The 17073-nt window shown below is 40.6% G+C and overlaps 1 protein-coding gene across 3 annotated transcripts in view; it reads left to right on the forward strand.

Annotated features, from left to right (window-relative positions):
• B3GNTL1 (UDP-GlcNAc:betaGal beta-1,3-N-acetylglucosaminyltransferase like 1) overlaps positions 1-17073 on the forward strand; it is a 97686-nt gene that overhangs the window by 69944 nt on the left and 10669 nt on the right. For all 3 annotated transcript variants that reach the window (XM_039716038.1, XM_039716039.1, XM_039716040.1), the window contains 2 exons: positions 6830-6954; positions 14263-14398. In XM_039716038.1, coding sequence (XP_039571972.1) covers positions 6830-6954; positions 14263-14398 — 261 coding nt within the window. The remainder of the gene's footprint in view (positions 1-6829; positions 6955-14262; positions 14399-17073) is intronic.

Genomic DNA, 17073 nt, shown 5'->3' on the forward strand with positions numbered 1-17073 from the left:
CACTCTGAAGGATGTTTGACTTCTTGAGCATTGTTAGTAAGCTCCAGAAAGAAAGCAAGCAAGTTAAAGCAGCAGCAACAATAGAACAGAAAGCCTAATGATAAAGTTCAAGAGGTTAAGTTAAATAGACTATTGTTCTGTGCTTTTTGCTTTTCATTTTGGCTTTTTTTTTCTCCTTGTTTTGTTTTTATGAGTAGGGTTTCTTCTGTTTTGCTCTTTCTGTGTAATTGTTAGGAACTATGCCACTGGTTATTCAGCTGTAGTACACTGACAGTCTTAATCCTGATGATTTTTCAGCCACAATGCATGATATGTCCTTCTGGTTTGAAGAATTACCAGTGATAAGTTGAACTTATTGTTTGTCCCTATTGTGAGGTGTCCAGCATGTCCAAGCTCAGGCTCTGGCTGATGCAGAGGACCTTCAGAAAAACCCAAGAACAGGACAGATCTGAACAAAGCAGTGAAGTCAAACCTTTGTCTTCTGAGGGTTTAGAGGACACAAAATCAAGCCTTAAATCTTGAGCATTTAGTGTTACAAAGTATTTAGCATTGCTCTAACTCGTTCATTTTAATTTGAAAAGAAATCCTTTAAAGCAAAGGAAGTTTTTCTCTGTGTGTCAGCAGAGCTGAGAATACTCTGAAGGGTCTCATCCCTGTAAATTCTGAGCTGAGCCAGGATCTGCATTCATCTGATCACTTCCATCTCCATTTTTGAGTTAGTGTTTATTAATGAGACTTGCCAGTGTCACATTGCTGGAAGTAAACACAGAACAGGCCAGCAAATCTCCACGTTTTGGCCTTCTCCATTTGCTGAACTGTTTCTTGCCAAAAAGCTGCATTTCTCATCTGAAATTAAATCCAAACACCTGTTCTTCGTATTGCAGTGCTTAGGAAAGAATGGAGGGTAATTCTTCCATGGGAGAAATTGTGATGTGATGTTGATGGTAACAGAGTGGGTGGAGTGATCAAATACAAATAGATGTGCTATGGTGTAATCCTTTTTTTATTCCAGGTAAATATGTGTGTCTCTCTCCAGTCGTTCAGGCTTTAGGTTAAACAGGATTTTTCCTTTTTGTTTTTAATGAAGTTCTTTCTGATCAAGATCTGCAGTTGTTGGAAGTGTATTCCTTTTAGGTCCAAACAAAATAACATACTCATAAATGGTCTCAGAGAACCTGACAGTTTTGTTTTATATATTAATTAACTAAAATGGTTAAATAATAAAAGAGATTTTATTTATGCAATCTCTGATAAAGTATAATGAAAGCAGGAATACTGAAAAGATTTTAGCGAGCTCTGATGGTGTTCATAATACAATGGAAATGGTCCCAAGCCTATAAAGTAACATTTCAAATAGTATCCCCTGCTGGAAGAAGAGTCACACGATGAACCATATTTTTGGCTTTCTTTTTTTAGGAAACTAAAAGAAAATAATCTTTTAAGCAATTTTCTATAAAGACTGCAGTACTTCCTTATTTGAAAAAAGTAGCAGCACTTCCTAAACCCTCCAGAACTCCCATTTGACACTTGGTGTGTGACATTACCAGGGGTGGCTTTGCTGCTGGAGGTTTTGGTGTCTCCTAATAAGTAGCACCATTGTTAAAAAGTAATAACCGTGTCCAAAAGCATCACAAAAAAATTGTGCTGAGGAGAAAAATGCCCGTGTTCTGGCCTAATGTGAAAAGCAGATTTTGAAGCTGTGTCATCTGTTAGAGTGGGGAGCTCCCCAGCCGTGTGCAGTGGGAGATGAGGTGCCTGTTATTGGTGAAGAAAAGTTATTTTTTCCCGTGTCTGACAGAAATGCTGAGTACAAGGAGAGCTGTATAAAGGAGCATTGCTGCCCTGCAGGCTCCACTGCATGCAGGGGTGGAAAATTGCAGTCTTGGCTCTCTGCAGGCAGAATTGCTCCCCACATCACAACTGTTACGTGCCAAACTTGCCTCTTTCTCTAGAATCTTACCACAACTTGGTTCCAAATTTCCTGTCACCCCTGTGTTTATCCTTCCTTTCTTAGTGTATGAAAACTGAAAATGGAGTGACAGCCTTAAAGTTCTGAGCTAATCTCAAAGTGTAAACAGGGGGAAATTATTCTTAATGAGCCCCAGATGGAATCGTGCATTGTAAAGCACCAGCCTCTCTGAATGCAAACTGTGCCTCTGAACAAAGTGTCTGGAGCTCAGTTTCATTCTATTTTTGTGATAAAAGGTCGCAAAAAACCCGATCTGAGGAGGTGTCAAAATATCCTTTTGAGCACAGGAGACTGTAGGCCATGTGGAAAGCTCTGAGGTAAATGTGGCTGTTAGGCACTCACTGATGCAATTTTCCATGTTTCCCTGCCAGAGCACACAAATCTCATTCCATTCAGAAAGGCAAGTGGTTATAATAATGCTTCAGAGGTAAAAGGCCAAGTAGGAATTTGGTTTTTTGGGACGTGAATTAAAATACTGTCAGTCTGTCAAACAACCTATCAGGATGCTGTGGGGAAAACTGGGATAAAATACAGGCACTGCTGGGGTTTTTTGGTTTGTTTTTGGCTTTATATAGTTAAGGCTGAACAGAGATCAATATTTGATCTAAAAAGCAGAGAAAAAGTGGTGGAGCCTGTGATTAATTACAGGCTATAAGCTATTTTAAAATTCACCCCATACCCTGTGTCTAATTATATTTTCTGCTGGTCTGTTATTAAATATCATTTACAATTTACCACCTCCCTTCCACTTGACTTCCCCATCATCTTTGTTTAACTGCTTTTCTCTGTGCCAAGACATTTGGATGAAAGCAACCTTTTGGAGTTTCCTTTAACCTGTTATTTCCTAAACAATAAAATAAATCCTAATGGGCTCTGGGTCCTGTAATCAAGGCAAAATGATGGAAAGGCATTATTTGGATTACAGCCAAGAAATGAAGTGACAGATCTGCAGAAAGGGAGACTTAAGAATATCTTGGATAATCCTGTAGAAAAGCTATTAATAGCTATTTAAGTCTTCCCATTCAGCAGTTTTAGGCTCCTCTGAGGAATTAAATAGATTTTTCCTGTCCAGCAGTTCCCCTGATGGTGCTGAGTGGTTTACAAAATGTGTACCAAGTTATAGCCCAGTTTTCCTTGATGCTCCTGACCAAAAGGGAGGCCAAGCTTTTCCGAATCTGAAGGTTTTTCCCCCTGTGGATTGATGTACTTCTCCTGGCTTGTTTGTCATTGCTGTTTCTTATAAGTTAATGTATTCATGAAATACTGCTAGATCTCCCATTTTCACCAGTCAGACTTCTCTGCACAGGCTGAATCTCCCCTGGTTGTGCTCACAAGGATCTGCCAGAGTGCCTGTGAGCTGGGACAGGGAGGAGTCAGATGGGGCTGAGAGGGGATGGATGAGGGAGCTGGGACTGGTTGATTCTGGTTTAGCACCAAAAGGCAGCTTTTATATTGTGTATATGGCTCTACAGCCCCGTGGTGGTTTCTGTCCAAGTGAGCGAATGACAGGGCTGCTCTCAGCCTCAAGTGCTGCTGTTGTTCATCCCAGCACGGCCTCAGCAGGTGTTCATGGTTACAGCATTGCACAGGGCACCACTTGCATTAAAACTCCTCCAAAAATTGCTGATGGTCCCTCTGGGAATGTAGTAAACCCCTCAGGAAAACCTCCAGGCTTGGCCCTGGAAAGATCCCTGCTGGTGCTCCTCATCCTTACTGATGGTGGAGGTGCAAGGGTTGTAGCCAGAATTGCTTGTTGGGGGATGTTGAACCTCTTTGGAAAATGTTGGGGTGGCTGCAGTTGGAGCACAGTTTGCTGCCAGGAGTGGGAACAATGTGCAATGAGAAGATGGCAAGAGAGGGATCATAGATAATTTAGTTAATCTCTGAACAAGGAGCTACTTTAACTCAAATTAGGGTTCTGCTTGACACCCCATGGTCTATAAAAAATCAGTCCCCTCACCTGTACAACCACCAGCACAGCAAGCAGTACCTGCCCAAAATACTGGGTCAGCAGAAACCCTTCCCCTGTTCAGTGGGAATGTGAAAAAGTGAAATATGATTTTGCATTGGGGTGCTTACAGCAGAGCAGGGGCAGTCTGTGCTTTTCTCTGGGAGCTGTAATTAGTTTATGCCCTTTTGCAGCAGAGGATGTGGGGTTGGTTTTGCCTATAATATGGAAAATTCTGCATGTAGTCCCAGTTACATGTAAACTGTGCAATTTAATTGTATTTATTGTTGCTGAAAGCTATTGATGTGGTAGCCTATTGCTGAAATGCTGGGTTAGTAATTGATACTTTTAGCTATGGATATTAATTTTCAAAAAATACATTCAAATATCCCTTTAGTGGTTAAACAGCTTTCTCTTTCAGAGTTGTGTTGTTTCACAAAGATTCCTGGTGTTTAAAATGCCATCTGGATCCAATAATAGATCTCAGCTGGGAAGGAACTCTTGTGTTGCAGCAAACTTACACGCTCAAGAGCCGTAGGAAGTCCCATCCCTGCAGGATCCATAACACAGTCAGCATCTTTCCTCTGAAAAATGCGTGGCACTGCTGCTCCTTTGTAATGTGAGAGGCCACTGCTGAGCAGTGCAAGGCACCTGCTCCTTCCTAGGCCTGAGTGCACTTTATTCCAGAGAATTTCTGCCAGATAAAGGGAAGCAAAAGAGCCCTTGGAACCAAAGAGCGTTTTTTGAAAGATCATTTTACTTCTGCAGTAACTCTTCTTAAATATACTTCTTAACAGTTGTCTTGAATAATGGAAATGCTTATCCAAAAGAGAAGGAGTTGCTGAGATGTATGTGACATAATCACAGATCTGAATCAAAATCTGGCTCCTGCAGCAAGCTGATATCTGCTGCACTTGTGCCCTGAGACATGGTCTAGTGTGTGATGGGAGAAGAGAAAAAGGTTTGAACTTTTCTGCTGGCTCAGTATTTCCCTTAAAGTCCACAATAAGGAAAATATAGAAAGGGCTACAAGATGAATGGAAATAAATAGATTTTGTGTTTTTCTTGTATTCTTGGTGAGTGTGGTTGCTGGCTGCCACTCCAGCTTCTCCCAGACTTCTTTTCTGGCTTTCAGAGTCACATAAAGCATAAATTGTATGAGCTTGTCTAAAAGTTTTCTTCTGCCCTGCATCTCTTAAACCAGAAGTCAGACAAATGTCTACAAAGACATCCAATAGCTGCAGATGAGCTGCCCTTAGTGAGCAGAATCCATTTAATTCAGAATGTGGGAGCATGGCCCAAATCAGTGTCACACACAAACCAGAGTGAGGGCAGGAGCTGCAGAGCCCAGAGCTTGACTGGATTCTGGTTTCTCCCAAGGTTCAGCTGAGTGGTCTGGAGCTGTTTTCCAGGGTTCAGAGAGATTTTTGTCTCATTTCTCTTCCACTCCCACACCCCTCTGGCTACTCAGCCTGGTGGGGATGAGAAATAGTCACTGAACTGTATTGCTCTCATAACTAGAGGGCCAGCCCAGCACTGTAATTAGAGAATCTCATTTTCTTAATTATGGAAGAAACTCAGAGGCTGTAGTAATAGGGAAAAATTTCAATTATTTTTTTCACTTGTACTCTTATTATTTTTCTGTGTTGAAATAGAATGGTTAAGATTGAGGTTGAGGTTTATGACCTGGTTATTCATATGTGTCATACTGTCTACAGAAACAAATGTATTTCAATCTCTCCACCTTCTTTTCCTTTAAAATTTTGTCATTTTATCTTTCAGCTTTTTGTTGTTGTGACACTTAAATGTTTTCTTTGACCCACCTGGTTTTATAAAAGGGAGCTTTTTTGTCTGGTAAAATCCACGTGACCTTTTAAACACTGTATTACAGGGAAGAAATATCTGTATTTAAACATGAAAGAATGAAATGTTCTAGTATTCCAAGAAGTTGTAGCTTTGCAAAATATAAATAAACACTACTTTTTTTAACTTTTTGTGGAGGACTTTAAAGGTGAGTTTATGCTTTCATATGCCACAAAATGGAAATGAGTGCTATGAGCCATATAATTTCCCTTCTGACACTGCATCACTTGCATGAAGATTCTCTGATTTTCAAGTAGAAAATGTTGAAATGATTGTGAAATCCCTCATTTTTCCTAGAGCCTGCTAGATCCACAATTGCAGGAGCTTTTATCCTGTAGTGTTTTCAGCAGCAGTGGTTGCAGTCCCATAAGGATGAATGTACCATGGAAGGAAGTCTCAAGAAAAATAAAAAATATTTTCAGATGTTGCCTCATTCTGAGGTTGCCTTTATTGCAGTTTTTATTGAAGTCTGTCATTATGGGGCCTGAGTCACCTTTCCTAAGTAGAGACCAGCCTTTGTATGACAAAGAAGGAGAATTCCAGTAAAATGAGAAAAAACCCCCTTAAGTCACTGATCCTTTGCAGTACAAACTATTTGGTTACATGGAACTTCAGGCTGCACAAACCGTTTAGCAGCTGGGTTTCTTTTTTTTTGGATTCGCCTGCACCAAGCTTGAGATCCCTGTCAAAATGAGATTCTGTTAATTTTTCCACCTCTGTCCTTGCACTTAATTTGTAAATAGTACTGCTCGTTCTGCATTTATTTCATGACCCATTAGAGAAGCTCATTGGGACACACACAAATAATAGTACAGAATCAGAGATGGGCTTGGGTTGGAACTGAAAGATCTTCTTGTTTCACCTCCAGGCCACTTTCAGGTTGCTCCAAGCTCCATCCAACCTGGCCTTGAGGAGCCCACACCCTCCCTGGGCAACAGCAAAATTGCATTTATGTGGAACAATTCTGTTGAACCATATTCACTTGGCAGAGAAATTAAACCTCTTCAGATGTACCCGAATACTGATCTAATAACTGTTTTCTGTTGCAGGGTGTCCCAGAGGATTTGTTGTTCTTTTATGAACATCTCCAGAAGGGTGGTGGAGTGTTTCGAGTGAACCATTGCCTCCTGCTCTACCGGTACCACCCCCAGGCTGCCACTCACTCTGTCCTAGAGTAAGCTGTGCTTTCCAGGGCAATTTAAATCTGGTTTTATCTTGGATCATTGGCAGCAGAGATGGTGAAACTGCATTGGGGTTTTTAATTAGGATTTTTAATATGTAAAAATTTCATTCCCATGTTTTTTGACATATGAACCGTAATGTAAAATAAAATGTTGAAATGCTATGGCTTAATTTCAAAATCAACTGCCTCAATATTTAAAAAGTAAACAGAAACTTGTAATACCAACAAAAACCATCTTTCGAAAAACAAAAAAAAAGAACCAGACCAAAACCAAACCTTTAATCTGATAATGTGCTGCCTTTACATATATTATTTTCTTATTTTAAAGGGTCTAAACCACCTAAATCAGATAATGAGGTTTGAAAAATCCCTGAGGATGTTTGGAGTAATTATCTCAGGTGCTTCCTTGTAAGCTGCTTTTGTTGCCTGCTGCCTTTCCTGGGCTGCTCAGCCCCTACAGGAGGTGTTAAATGCTGATTCCTCTACATGCTGCAAGCTGAGCCAAAGCTGTTCTTTCTCTTATGCGTTGACATTAATAAAAAATGACATGGGTGGTACTGTCCTTTAGGAATGGCATGCCAGAATCGCAGTGGTAATTAAGTAAACTGTTTCCTTACTGATTAATGATAGAAGTACACTTTTCAGTCAGTCCTGTTTTTATGGCTTTGTAGAACTGACCAGTAAAAATGAACATTTCTGTGTATACATTTTTGTTGTCCATCCCTGTATTGCTGTACAGAGTGTAAAACAAATAACCACGAGCACGCTCATGGTTAATGTCACTACAGATCTTTGTGAATATCTATATATAATAATTTAACTATGAGAAGGTCATTCAAGCAAATAGTACATATGATTTTGATTTTGCAAACAAGCATGAGATAAATTATTTTCCTTTTAATTCATGTTGAAATGTAAAGATTTTTTTTTTCCTCTTTTACTGCGTGATCCTTTTGGCAGTTAGTGACCAACTTTTCAGCCACGCATTATGGGACGCTAAAAACTCTTGGAAGCATTTTTGCTCCTATCTGTGGGAAAGCATCTAATTCTTGGAAATTAATTTGTTTTGAATTTACTGCAAGCTGTTGCTTATTCAGATCTCCAAGGCTGTGTGGCACAAGCACCCTGAATTACAGCATCCTGGGGGAATGTGGAAACGCTGTGAGCTCTTTCAGATGTGCGGGGTGCCTGTCCAAATTGGCGCCTTTCTTGTCTCATTCTAAGAAATCAGGAGAGCTGCTCTTCCTCTTGGCTTCCTGCTGGTACTACTGGGGATGATATTTGGTGTGGCTTTCCAAACATGAGGTTGTGCAAGAGCTCTTTCTCCTGGCTCACTCCTTGTTTGTTGCCCGAGTTCTGAAGGGTTGCCCGTGTTTGTGTCTGGAGACTGAAGTGCACGTTGAGCAAAAAGAGATTAATGCACTCATCACAAAGGTTTAAGGTTATAATTTAAATTTGGTCTTGCCTAATTTGCCTCTTGGTCATTCCACCTTATTTAATGCATGCTCTGGCTTTTCTAGAAGCCTTTTTCTTTTTATGGTCTGTTTTGTTGAGCAGTTTTTTGTGGTGTTTTGCTTTTTGCCATTGGCCCAGGTCATCTTTAAATTTTGAGTTAGCCTAGACTTGGATTTGGAAGTAGTAACTCACCAGCCAAATTAATATCTTGTCTGAGATCAAAATGATGCTTGTAGAAAAGTTGATTTTTTTTTAAACACTATATGCCTGGTTTCAATCTTAAAAACTATAGCAGGACATTTTTATACAAAGGTACATCATTCATTCTTTCCAGCAAAGACAACAGTCACTCATAGCCTGTGATGGTTTCAGTTTATGTAGGTGTTTTTCAGAACCTTCCAGGGGGAAAGAAGCCTCACTGCATTTTCAGATTTCCAAAAATATGCGTAAAACTGCTTGGCAAGTGACATTTGGTTCTTTTATTTTTTTAGTTAGTACGTATAATTGTAAACACTCATGTGCTTTAGGTCATTTCCTATGATTAGTATCCTTCTGGAACACATATCTGGAGTTGAGAATATCTGTGAAGCAGGAAACTAAATCTGATTTGCATTCTCCCTTACCCTGGAGGCATCAGTCTGCATTATTAAATGTTTTGGGTGTGTGACAGAATCTGCATGAAGTTCAGTGTCTGTATTTAGATTTCATTAGGTGCATGCAGAAATATGAATGTTCTCATTGTCATTTCATCCAAAGTCTGTGATGGATGCCTGCTGGATTTTGAGAAACTTCTCTTCAGCTAGGAATTCACAACACAAAATCCCACTTTTCATATCTCTTGGATCTAAATCACTTTATTTGGTGTTGTACCCTAGGGCTGTGAGTACTCAGTGCTGCATAGCCACATGAAATTGATGTGAGACCATAGCAGAGCTGGCTTTGGAGTGAGGAATACTGCAGTAAGAAAGTCGAATGTATAATAAAAACATGTTAAAATTCATAGATTTTTATCTTGCCAAAGGGGAGAGAAAGGAACTGTATATACAACAATACCTCACTGTGAGATGAAAGTGAGCTTGGAGTTGAGGTGAGCAATAAAAACTTGCACTTGTCTTTAGTAGTGCAGCTCATGAAGACAGGTGGTTGGGGCATGCAGCTAATCCTTGGAGCAGTTTACAAGTTTGTAATCAAGACAAATTTAATGCATGTGAAAAAGAAGGTTAGTACCTTCTGTCTAAGATCTGAGCAATTCCCTTTTACACAAAAAAGGTGAAGTGCACCTCCAGTAATTTCAGAACCCCTGTGCTCAGAACGAGTGTGATACTGCTCTGCAGAAATAAGCAGAATTACATAATCTATTGAAAACATCTGGTTTCAGGCACTGGAAGCTTCCAGTGTCGTCTGAGCGAAGAGGAACAGGCATTAGTGTGAAACACACATTTGGCTGTTTCAGAGGTGCTCCGAGGCCAGGTCTTGGATCTGTGGTGAGCACAGGAATGCCTCCTTCATTTCCTGCACAAACATACACGGCCAAAAATAGGCAGGAGAGAGGAATAACATACTCCTGTAGAGCTGAAATGAAGATGAGGTCAACTGCATTTTTATCTCCTATGCTTGCATTTGGCACTTCAATTAAACATGGAAACTAATGACCTCATTAGATTCTTGAAAAGTAAATGCCATTAACATTGATAGTCTCTGTCTCTCTTAATAAGCCTTTCATGAAAAATAGGCCACAATGCAAACCATGCCTCAGCTAATGACCCGTGACCTGAAGATGAACTCAGACATTAATAGAACCTATTAACAGTGTAAATGTAATAACTCAGTGGGACGATATAGTCCAGCAATTAATAAGTTCACATGAAGTTCAACAGAACAACAACGGCAAAAAACCCAGTTTATTCACCAGTATGGCCAAGGTTCAAACGGGATTTATTTCTGAATTTCCTGTGGATGGTAAGGGCCTTGAATTCTGCATGCAACACTGGCTGTAAGGGATCTGCTTTTTCAGCTCTCACTGTGATGCTGAAGTTCTCTGTTCCTGCAGCTCTGGTTTGTCCATCAGGTGAGGTTCACCTCTCATCCAGAACTCTCTTACCCTGCCATCAATAAAAAGGCCCTGGAAGAGGATGCTCACTTGGGCAGCTCCTCTTCCTGCCTGGCGTTACCTGAGCACTGTGCAGGGCCAGCACAGGGAGAAAAGGTCAGATTTATGGATCTATAGTGTTTCTGTGGATGACAATCCATGCCTAAAATTCCAGTACTGTTCAGGATATTGGGCTTGTGTTTCTGCATTGCTCAAGTACTTGTACATCTGTCTTTGCTCTGTGGATTCACTTATGTGGCCTCACTGGGGGAAGGAGGGGAAAGGCAGTGCAACAATATGGCGAGCTTTGACTGAGCTCAGACATTAAATCATATTGCTTTTATTGTCACATTATCTTTCATTTCAAAATAGGAGTAGAGCAGATGTTTCTTGACTCCTGTATTCAGTCACTAGGTCACCACACATTTTTAACAGAGCTCCATTGTTGCATTACTTGGGTGGATGGTCTGGTAATAACTACTTGGGGCTGAGGAACACACGGTGTAGTCATTCTCACCCTCTGCATGAATACCCTCATTTCACTCCTGCAGAATTTTGGCTCCTCTTCTTCCTCCCAGGCTCCATAACTGATGAGCATTGAGGGGCCACGGCAAGTGAGATCTCAGGAAAATTATGTAAGCCTCAAGAATGATATTTCGAGTGGAAATCCTCCTAACGTTTCTTTTACAAAGTTGTGACAACAAAATGGAAGGAATGGGGGAAATAATGAATTTCAAGATTTGGGGTCAAGAAAGAGCGTTAGGATATGGGAACAAATTTGTACAGTGAGAAGAATTTAGTCCCATCTTCTGGCTGAGGACAATCTTGTGAACTGAACTCAGGCTTGGACTTGGTACCAAAGGCTGCAGCAAATTGCTTACTCTAATCTTTGTGAGATGGGGAGGAAAAGCTGTCTTGATTTGGAGTTGTGCAGAGTAATAATTCCTCCTAGGTTTTGCTGGTGGCTGTGAATGTGTAATAATGCATAATCTGAAAATGGCTGTGAGAATCATCTCTGAGTAGTGGTTTGTACAACTTCTGGATCGTTTCAGGCATTTTCTTTAATTACCCTTTGCACGTTGCTGCAGCTCCTGTCTGCTGCACCTGCACTGGCTGCTGAAGGATGGGAAAATGGCATTCCCTTATCCCTCGAGGCAGGAATCCCAGTTATCTGTTCTGGAAACATCAAAAAAAAACCGTGGCAACTTAGGTGAAGCGGAAAGCTGAAGGGAATAACCGAAACTCTCTCCTCTGACACCTGTAAACTCCTCTGCCTCGGCCTGTGGGATTGTTTGTGCAGAGTGAGTTCTCACAAAGATGAAGCCTGTGAGTGTCACTCTAAAGCTCAGTCCCAAATTCCCCCCTCACTTCTGTGTTTATCTGCTATCTCAGCTGAAAAGTATTTCAGGGTTAACTCAAGACTTTAAAGTGATAGAACTTGATTTTTTCATTGAAAACACACAATATGGAGGTGTGAGCTTCAAATGCTTTTCTGTGGGCACTGTCATAAGAATGCCTCATAGTGAGGCAGAAAAACATCCCAACTGCTGGGTATATTTGCTTTGTTTTTACAATCTACGGTACCTATTTAAGAAAGTTTTTAATTGTTGTTAAATGAAGCTGTCTGACAATATTCTTGTGGTTGAACAACAACCCAATTAATTTGGAATTTAATACCTTTCATACCCTTTTATTTCAGAGTGCAGTTCTCTTACAAGCTTTCCCCACTTGCTTTTCCAGGGTAACATTGATAGGTGGGATGAGTCAGTAAATCTGCTTCAGTGTGAAATCTTCAGGGGTGATTAGCAGCTCTGAGATTTGGTCTGATTGAATTTTACCTCAGTAGGGCACGGAGGCTCTCATGGCCTAGACAGCAACCACAAACTGTCTGGAAGAACCAATACTGCTGTGCTGGGACATCTCCATGAAAATAAAAACATTTTTATAAGCCTGGAGGTAGATTGCAGCGTTTGCACTGCACCTAGAAATTAGTTACAAGCTCTTTTCATGCCTTGTAAGGCTGCCTGCTTTTTTACTTTAGTTTCCTTAATGTTGTAAACTCAAGTGGAAAAGAAACTTGCCAGTGCCACTCAAGCCAACAGAACAGATTCTGAAGTTCCTTTGGAATGTAATATGGTGTTATCCTTCTGAAGTCACATTTCAAAGGAAAATCACTTTTAAAAGCTTTCCATTTATGTGCAAAGCAATAATCTTCCCTTTTAGAAGCACGCAGAAGCTCTAAAATGTCCAGTAAAGTGATCCTGGAAAAATACTTGACCTTCATATTTTGTTCCTTAAACTTTCCTTCTGGGACTGCAGCATGCTCTCATGAACATGGAAAAAGGCAAGTGTCAAAGGATGCCAGCAGCAGCTAAAGCTTTGCAGCAGGAATTCATCTTGTGGTTGCATTAGAAGAGATTTTTGATCAAATCCCACGTTTTCTTTTTCCCCATTAGTCGAAATGCTGGTGCAGAGCCATCACCCTTGGAACTGTGAGGAAATTTTATTTGTGCACGAGGTATTTTCCAAGTTATCAGAGCAGGATCAGTGATGAAGTGCTGAGCAGGATCTGGCTGTGCTGAAGTGAAGTGGGGTCACTGGGCCCTATGAGGGTTGTGTGGTCTTCAGAGCATAACTGGGGCTGTGAAGGAATGATGCAAATAAGAAAATGGAAAACTCCACTTGAAGTTTGCCTTAAATAAGGAGACACCACTAGGGGTTCATCAGAATTTCCTGGGAAAGAAAGTTAGAAAGAAAGCTCAAGGTGCCTTGTTCAAGAGATATATGTTATGAAGTTTCATTTGTCAAATTGAGGAAATCAATTTATTCTCTCTAGGAAACTGTTTAATAAGTCTGAGGTGGGTTCCTGGTTAATGAATATTAAAAGAATGTTGGAAATAAAGCAGATGTTTTTAACAGCAGGCAGTTTCCTTTAATCCGTGATAAATGTTGTAGTCTTAAATATTACATTGTAGGGTAGAACACACACACTTTTTGTTCCTAGAAATGCACGTTCTTATGAAAGTTGCCTTGAAATAAAGGGATAGGCACATTTGTGTCATTGCCAAATAATACTTGGGCACTTTTACAGTTAAATCTGTTTTATTTGGTCTGAAATGTGTGTGTGTGTGCAGGCTGGTCAGTGTGAAGGGTGTAACGAGGTGGTTTGTGTGGGACTGTGATTGTAGCTGGGGGTGTCACTGATCCAGAGCTTGGACACCCCACGTGCTGGAGCCTTGAGCCAAATCCTCACTGTAAATTCATTTATGCTGTGGTGCTGGGGGCAAGCTGGGCTTCTAAATCTGTGAGATTCCAGCTTTACATCAGCCAAGGAGAAGGAGCCCGTGGCAGATGGAACAGGAGGAGCTCAGCTGGGGTTTAGGAGATGCTTTGCTGTGTCACTGCAGGGCTCTAGGGCACTTCATAGGTGAGCACAGGTGTGGGCAGGGTTGAATTTTAGTACCACAGCTGCAGCTTTTCATATTCTTGTGAACTGGAAGGGTTCTTGAAAATACAAATTGTTTAGCTACTTCTTCCTATCTATCCAAATGATTTTTGTCTGAGAACTTCCACGGAACTTCTTTTCTACGTTCCCCTCAGAAATTTCCAGTCTAATCTTCTGATGTGATTTTTTTTTTTTAATTATGTGAATCCCTTTGGCCAGGTTTACCTGTAGGTGTGTACATGTGCACATAGCTGTGTAATAATGCTAAACATTTTAGGGGTCAAAATCTGCCCTTTTTCCAACTCCCCAGGGGAACCATCTGGAATCACCGAGTCAGGTTCCTTGAGGACAGAGTGCTGAGCTCCTGGACATCATTCACCATTTGGAATGCTGGCAAGCAAGGCAAGAAGCTCTACAGAAGTTTGTCACCAGCTAATCAGAAAAAGGTGAGCTGGAAAGTGACATTTGTACAAACCCATTCTTCTTCATCTACCCCATGATGCTTCTAATCCAACCCAGCAAAATTCTCCTGAGATATTTTGTCCTCAAAGTACTAGTTGATAATTAATATAAACTGGGGCAATTCTCAATATTCTGTGTGATGTATTTCTTCTTTTAAAATGCCATGATATTTTATTTAGAGCTTATGGTGGGCATGGAGAGCAAGAAATGCACCATGTTCCTGCTAAGCCCAGTGGTAGGTGAGACACAGCTGTAGCAGGCAGCTACTCAGGGTGAGTAGAGCTACTCAGGGTGAGTAGAGCAGCTCTTTATTTGGGTTGTATGGTGCTGAACTGCCTTGTCCAGGGGCATCCATACCTGTGCAATATTTGCCCAGTTCCAAAGTGGATACTGGGCACATCCCTGGTCACTGTGACTCCCTTTGGAAAGGTTTTGGTTGCCAAAAAGGATTTGGTTGCCAAAAAAGAAGAGGGTTTGGTGTGGGCTGAAAGGGTGAGCAGAAACTGCTGGACGTGACTGTCCCGCTCACAGTGAGCTGAAAGTGCTGGTGCTTGGCAGTGGCAGAGATTTCTCAGGATAGATTTGTCCAAGAGTCTAAATACCTTATTTTTATAGCATTTTTTGTGTGCAATAACTTTGTGTTAGATAAAGGCTTTAGGGCTAATGTCAAATGGCTGTTTCTTATAAAGAGCCACAGAACATTCATTTTATTGCTGCATGTGTTTTTCTTTTCTTAAGAATATGGATGGGAAGACAAAATGACAAATACATATAAAAACCTGATTAATGTTGTGGCCCTCAGACCACACACGTATTAAAAAAAAATAGAAGAGATTTGTATACACACAGTTAGAATTACTGAATAGGCATGGGAGTAAATGTACAAAGCAAAAACTGAATTGAATTTCCTGCTTGATATTCCAGTGCCTTTCCAGTGCCATCCCTCAGTCATTGCCATCACGTGGCAGTGGGTGAGCTGAAGAAAAGATATTAAATGAATCACTTGTTTCATTCAGGGAGGACAGACTTCTCCATTAAATGATTTTTTAATTTATTGACTTATTATGACAGTTTATGTATTATTTCATTATATATAATAATCATAAAGACAATTATATTTTATTAATATATATAAAATATATAAAATATAAAGCCAACTAAAATTTAGTTTAGACAGAATATAGCTGTCTAAACTTAATTTTAGTTTGTTTTATACTTCAAGTCAGTTTAGGCTCCTGAGATTTCACCTATGCTTTGTTTGTCTGCATACTTTTATTGAGATGCAGGATTTCATCAGATGTCCTGGCTGACTTTGGCTGGACTGTGGAGTCACTGCAGGGTTGTTTTCTCAATTGGCACCAAGTACCTGCAGAAAATTTGGGACACAAACTCCTAGGATAAATAATAACCCCCCAAAAAACCTGCTACATACAGCTTGTATTATTTTGTAATTTTGAAACAAACCTGGACTCTACTAAATCCTCAGGAAGAAAATTAAACAATTTGAACTGTCAGGCTTAGGGTGTGTAAGAAAACATCTTTTTCAAGAAAAAAGAATGCTTCTAGTATTTTTAGAACCTGGTAAACAAAGCAATTGCATTTCTTCTGCTGACGGGGTCTTTGTGGGATGTTGAAAAGCCCAGCTCTGCCCTGTGCCAAGAGCATTGTTTCTTAGAAAACAAAATTCAGGCAATTCCAGGAAGCAGCAGTCTGTCTATGTTCATACTCACTAACAAATTGTTACTTTAGTTTGTTTGGGAAACAGTGTGGATGTGAGCTGTGGTTATGTTAAAAGAGAAAAGGACACCTCAGCAATTCTCCCTTTTCCCTCAGCCATCTGTATGCTGAATATTAAAATGATGCTTTGTCTCCAAAGGAGCCAGGCAAAAATCCAAGGCTCGGTATTTTTGCTAAACAGCAACACACGAAAAAAATTATTCCACTAGTAGTTTTTTTATTTATGAATTAATTACCATGATCTCAGTATTCTTAGGGAAATTCTGCTTCCTGGCTGTCCCCTTCTTGATTCACACTGCTGACAGTGGTTCAGTATTAGCATTTCTGCAAGAATGAAGTCAAACAGACCTTTTTTTGTTTAAAACACATCCGTTGTGTCTATAATTTGCAGCTGAAGATGGAAACCAAATGTTTTTGGGATGCTCCATGTGCCTGGAGGGTTTCTGAGCTGTCTTGTCTGCTCTTTTATTCTCCATCAGACTTCAGCTAAAAGGAGAACTTAAGCATTAACATTTTGTGTCATTTCCGATGGCTGAAAATAGCGTTCCAGTGGAAAAGCAGGGGAAAGGACCAAATAAGCATCAGCTCATTAGTGGGCTGGAAACAGTGCTTGTGCTCAGCCAGGCCGTGCCATTCCTCTGTGACAGCCCTGTCTGCTGGTGGCAAACAGAAAAAGTCTTTTGAAGGCCCTTTTTCCTGGCTCCTCGACCATTTAAAGTCATCCATTGGGTTCCCTCTGCCTTTTTCCAAGGACAGCATCACCAAACCTTGTGCTGCAGCTCTTGGTCCTTCAGCTCATCCCCACAGCCAAGAAATGTTCAAGTTTTGCAGCATTTTAACCATTCTGAAAGTGGCACTGTCAGAGCCTGGAGTGGGGACATGGAAAGCAAAGAAAGGTGAATAAAGGGCAGAATGTTACACC

This window comes from Passer montanus, unplaced genomic scaffold (genome assembly GCF_014805655.1).
Source record: "Passer montanus isolate IOZ18808 unplaced genomic scaffold, ASM1480565v1 scaffold35, whole genome shotgun sequence".
Taxonomy (NCBI): Eukaryota; Metazoa; Chordata; class Aves; order Passeriformes; family Passeridae; genus Passer; species Passer montanus.